Source organism: Lingula anatina, chromosome 9 (assembly GCF_051362555.1).
Source record: "Lingula anatina isolate TDL-2025a chromosome 9, LinAna3.0, whole genome shotgun sequence".
NCBI classification, from domain to species: domain Eukaryota; kingdom Metazoa; phylum Brachiopoda; class Lingulata; order Lingulida; family Lingulidae; genus Lingula; species Lingula anatina.
In genome coordinates, this window is record NC_141775.1 from 4,857,663 (window position 1) to 4,863,412 (window position 5,750).

The 5,750-nt window shown below is 39.0% G+C and overlaps 1 protein-coding gene across 1 annotated transcript; it reads right to left on the bottom strand.

Moving 5' to 3' along the window:
* Positions 1 to 976: 976 nt before the first annotated feature.
* Positions 977 to 3,334, bottom strand: LOC106162843 (transcription factor HES-4-B). The gene is made up of 4 exons (XM_013540274.2): positions 3,148 to 3,334; positions 2,897 to 2,992; positions 2,174 to 2,261; positions 977 to 1,975 (listed from the first exon to the last, which is right to left on the bottom strand). Exons 1-4 carry the CDS (start codon positions 3,199 to 3,201, stop codon positions 1,173 to 1,175), a joined length of 1,041 nt encoding a protein of 346 aa, XP_013395728.1. The 5' UTR covers positions 3,202 to 3,334; the 3' UTR covers positions 977 to 1,172.
* Between the last annotated feature and the right edge of the window lie 2,416 nt (positions 3,335 to 5,750).

Sequence of the window (5,750 nt, forward strand, 5' to 3'; positions counted from 1 at the left end):
ACCACCACTAGACTCCTGTGGTTCACGCTTCTCACCTCCGCCCTTCATAAAACAAAGTATACGAGCGAAACGAGACAAATTAAGCATTTTTCCTACCCTGTGCCCTACACGTTGTAGTAAAATCCCCTCATCTACTGTATAAGATATCTTGTGCAAAAAAATTAAGATTGAATATCAAAACCAAAACGCCAGTGGAACGATCGACTGTTTTTGATTCTTCCTTTCTGCACAAAACGGGCCTTTCAGAATTGTTTCGAGTTTTCGTTTCATTTTCGTCTGCGCGAGAGATGCCGCATTTCGACATTTCTTCTTAAATAACCCAACATGCTTTAAACATGACAGTCGCATATATACATTTATTTTTTGGAAAAAAGGCTTTCTTATTTTCAGTCAAAACATAACCGAACAATCTGTATCTTAGGGCGTTAGTTATAATTACCCCAATCTACCAATCTGACACGTGTCAAAACGCCTGCACGGGGCATCAACATGGACATCATCAACTCGATCTTGACACTTATGATATGCTGAGCGCACCTTGTCATTTTTCTTACGTTTGACCATGCCCACCGGGAAGTTATTCTTGAAGTTCGGTTCGAAACTTTATTCCACTTATGTATGTACATGTGCCTTTTTTGTGGGGGTTGTGTAGGACAATTCATTAAGTTGTTCACCGTGAGCTTCATATTCCCACAGATCCAGTTTTCTACTATTTCTTTTTAGTTGGCATTTCATCTCAAGTAGCAGTGCTATTGGGTAATATAGGGGACGACAAGAAAATAAAAACTAGACAGGCCATCATCATAGAACTTAAATCCAGGAGTTAACAAAGAAAATCTGATAAGTTTTAAAATTTTTCTGTTAGAAAGTACGAAAAGGTTTACAGATTAAAAAAAACGTAAACCGGACTTGATGTATACCGTAATTTTTCTGCCGAAATCCCTTCTAGTTAAACAAACAACAACATACACATGGATTTATATTTGAGAAAACCGTTCATCTTTTATTGAAAACAATATAAAGTTAAGCTTCTTTCTTTAATGAAATAAAAATATATATGTATAAATGAAAAATTCTCTTGCAACCAGTTGCAAAGTGTCATGGCAATGTCGAAGTTGGACGAAAATGTCCGAAATGAGACGAAAAGTCCGTGAATGTGAAAAAAAAGTATTTCACCATGGTCTCCACATTCTGTCATTTCTGTTGAGCTCAGCGTTTACAAAACTATGTCCATTGTTGTTTCCATCAACTTTACAAAAGTTTGTCAGTGGCGCCAAACCAGATTCAACTGTTGTCTGCTTCTGCTGCTGAGCGGGACTGAGCTGGTGCATTGTGGGAATGTTCAAGACGGTGGGAGAAGTCGTCTGCAACTGTTGTTGTCCCTGCTGCTGCTGCACGTTCGGTGATGTTTGCAAAACGATGGGCATGGCAGTGACATTATTTACTGGGCTTATAACATTGGATTGCTGTTGTAGCAACTGTCCATTTTGAATTTGGCTGGGGCTTTGCAGAATATATGCCACCTGTCCATTTGGAAGCGTGCCTGGAATGAGTTGGAATGATCCAGTGATGTTCGACTGAACTAGTCCATTTTGAGGGCATGAGACGGTAGGCTGTTGCTGAGTTTGCTGTGGTTGACATGGCAACATACTCGGCGTCGTCACGGTGGTAAACTGGGAAGCGCTTGGAATCTGAACGTGGATTGGCTGGAGAGTTTGCGGTTGTGGTTGCTGCGGCGCTGCTATTGTCTGTGGAGCTGTGATCGTCTGCTGCACGGTTGACGCAGACGATGACGTCTCTGATGGCGTGACTTGGTTGACTTTGTATGCGCAGGAGGCGAGGTGGTTCAGGAGGTGCAGGCGGACGTCCTCGTTAATTCCGTCAATAGAACGCATGTAACGCGTCACCTCGTTGGCACATTCATTGAAGCCCGCTCTATACTTTCCTAGCACGCTTGGGTCACTGGTGACAGCAGCTGAAGAAGATAAACAAAACAACATAAGAAAAAAATCCTCAAGCCAAAATTCAAAAAGACAACACTGTCACATAAACTAGTAGACATATTCAAATGTAGTACCAAATTGCATAAATCACCGAACAAGTTTGCTAATTGAAATATAAGCATAATGTAAATTTGGTTGATTAACGACACATTTTGACTATATTCTCTTACCTGCCATTTGTTGTCTTTGAATGCTTCTCAGATGTTTCACCGTCATTTCTAAAATGTCTGCTTTCTCCAACTTGGAATACCGAGACGTCTGTAAAAACAAAGAAATAAAACATAAACACAAACCCAAAACATAAAAATATGAAAAAATGTACTCGACAGTAGTTGGAAAATTCAGTAACGATCAACGAATACATTGAACAGTAGTCAACGAATGCCCTTTTAACAAAAAACATCCCGAAAGAAATTAATCTCAACCGACTGCGTGTTGTCGTGTTGTGTTGTCACTCGTTAAGTTGACCCCAGCGCCCCCTCGCGTCTGCTGGCGCGTGTCCTGCTAGTGACCCGTTGCGAAAGTTAAAGCATCGTCTGCTTCGAGAGCGTGGGAACGAACCGCATTAAAGCAACCTAAGGAATTTTCAGTCACGTGCTGGCCACACTTTGTCAAATTTCATTAATTCTAACTTTAAGAAGTGGTTAGTTGAATAAAGATACATTGTTCTCCAAACTTAATCAGAGTTGTCGTCTGCAATCAAAGCTTGTCGTCTCCCGAATTGCGTTTTTTTTTCTAACCCCGAGGTTTTACTTTTTAAGACGTCTCATTTTACAGCAAATTTTCGCTGTCTCAATAACTTTCTAAGTTTGTTTAGTTTTCAAGTCGGAAAATGTTTATTCTAAACTATCGGGTGGCTTCAATTTGTGTCGTATATAAAGAGGGATACTTACATCTCTTTGCATTGCCTGCAGCACAAGGGCTTTCAACTCTGTTAAACATTCATTAATTCTTTGACGTCTGCGTTTTTCCATCAAAGGTTTGTTAGTCTGCAAAAGATAAAATGTAACATTTAAAATACAACAAAATTTCAATATGTACATAAGAAGTTTCTTTCAGTCACAACAAATCATCATTGCTGCAAGTGTTTAAAAGTAAACAAAATATCATAATATGAAAACAAGTATTAAAATATCAAACTTACCCTGCGAGCATGAGAAGCCGAGGATGAAAGTAAAGTTGAGCCTTTTTCAGCCATTTTGCAATGAATCTGTAGCTATCCAATATGATATAATGCTATATCCTTCTTGAAGAGTCGATCTTAAAATTCCAGCAGTGTTTTAAGTACAAGAATCTCAGAGTGTGGGAAAATGTGAACTTAACCAAGATCTTATACTCACCGTCTGTCGGTATGTGCTGCGATTTCGATACAACCAACCAATCAGAGGCCTTGAAACCACTTCATGCGGCGACGTCGCGTGGCAAAGGCAATCTGATTGGTTCACACCACCGAACCAGCTGTCAATCACCGTCTCGAGAGGCGCACTAATAATTGCGTACACGCGACCTGTCTTTGTGTGAGTGTGTGGGAAAACCCCGCCCCCTCGAGTCCCAAGCCTGCTCTGTCAACATGGGCAAGGGTGATAAAGCATAATAAAGCATACCGACACACAAAAGAAGGTAGAGAGGCCCGCGACTGAACACGACACACGCACACCCATGCTTTTGTGTGCTGAGATCGTAATCTCCCGTTCAAACCGTGGGAAAGTGGCTTCAGAGGTAAATAAACCACCTGAAGATTTTGAGACAGTTTTTAAGGGGAGGACAAAAGAGAAGAGTTATATAATAGGAGGGAGATTGCTGAACATTGCAAAACTGAAATGTTCAATGTTGTACCTGCATTTTGTATGCAAATAATGTATGTCTTTGAAACAGTGTTATAAAAAACACCTGCGAGTTTTCAACGCAAATTATAAATGGATGTTTTGTATTAACATTCAAATTAGTTCCGAAAACAAAAAGGCATTTTGAAACTTTTATAGCACTTTTTAAACGTATACAAATTATGATTATTTACTCACACTACATGTACATCTTTCTACTCCTTCACCCATATTTTATCAATCTATATGTTTCAATATCTAAAGAAGGAATACATATATTTTGTTCCAAATACATATGGAATTCAAATTTGAATGTCCTATATCTATTCCAAGCAACATTATTGTCATATGCCCCTAGGTGTTTTCATAAGAATTTAGAATTTTTGTTTTCCCCTCCGCCTCTCCCCCAATCAATGTGTGTCACTGTTGCCAGCACACCTGTACATCTTAAAGCGCGAGGCAAAATGATTAATGTTTAACTGCCACAACACCTTGGCAGCACCGCTGATGGATTGACGGGACAGCACGCTGCACATGCAAAAAATAAAGAAAAAAGAAATCAAAACATAAAGAAAAATGATGCTGAGATTCGGTATTATTAGCCCATATGCCAGGTTTTGATAGTGCCAGTTTCAGATTCTTGTACATAAAGGAAAGATCCCATTTACAGTTGATCGCCAAAGTGTCGAGGTTACCGTTTTTAATTATTTCTACATAAAACGTTCTAAGCACGAGACCAGAGGGGAAGAAAGGGGACGTGCAGTTTTACACCCTTCTCCGGCCACTTGAAATACGAAGAAGTGGAAATTCCCACATATAAATTCTAATTCCGTTGAAACAGGATGTTCAGCTTTCCGCTTACAAAAGAAAAAAAACATAGAAACGAAGAAAATTGACTAGTTTATTCCTGACTTTAATTCCCTGATTTCAGTCAATAGCAAACAAAGTGAAAAAAAAACAATGCGACTTCTTATTTTGAGTTTCGTTATGTTTGTTACTGTCAATTCGCATTGCGTGATCAACCAAAACTTTTTTGTTAAGTTGGCAGCCATAATAATTTATAGTTAAGAGACAGGAAGTAGTGAGAAGTGCTTAACCGGTAATCTTATATTATCTACAGTGCTTGTATTACCTGTCAACAAACAGCAAGGATCGGCAAATGACACGTTGACATTTTCCTCCCCCCCCCCCCCCCCCCCCCCCCCCCCCCCCCCCACCCACCCATTTGATTTCTTTGTATCTAAAATGCCGGGTTTTCTTATATTTTACTATTGTCACCGTTTTATTTGTTCGTCGCAACCTTAATCTAAATTACCTAAATACTTCCTCTTTAAGCTAGAGTTACCCGCAACAAAATGAGAATTTTCATTTTGTTGATAAACAACTACTGTCGACACTCACATTTTCCGTTTTTCGTAAAAACTCGATGCCTCACCGCTGTGCTTTTTTTTAATTACGTTGCTGTCTCTCCTCTCAAAGTATGCGTCACCGGTAAGATACGAGGCATTAAAATCCGGGATAAAAAAATGACGCGATAGTTCCGGGACTTTCTTTTTTAAGACAACTTTGTAAAGAAAATAGATTAAGCGTGTTTCTCCGGTATGTGATCTATTCAAAAATAGTTCAAAATAATGAGAATTTTTCTGTTGTTGTTGTTGTGGGCGATTCCCGTTATGCCAAAATTTTATTTCGTCATCGATGTCATTAAAACATTTTGATTTAAAACATTACATTCAGTTGATTCTGCAAATGTCTGAAGTGAAACAGAAATGTAAGAATCCAGTTTGAGAAACGTTTTTCACACAGAAAACGAAATGCGCTATATTTTGTTGAAGCTCTACTTATTCCTCATTTCAATAAATTTTCATTCATAAACAACACTGCAAATGCAGTATACCGTGGGAAAAAGATTTAAACAAAACAT

Excerpts from the sequence above, each read along its gene's own strand:
- LOC106162843 (XM_013540274.2), bottom strand. The coding sequence starts at position 3,201 with ATGGCTGAAAAAGGCTCAACTTTACTTTCATCCTCGGCTTCTCATGCT. Across the intron at positions 2,993-3,147 it reads CGGCTTCTCATGCTCGCAGG|ACTAACAAACCTTTGATGGA; the intron begins GTAAGTTTGATA and ends TATCTTTTGCAG. Across the intron at positions 2,262-2,896 it reads TGCAGGCAATGCAAAGAGAT|ACGTCTCGGTATTCCAAGTT; the intron begins GTAAGTATCCCT and ends TTGTTTTTACAG.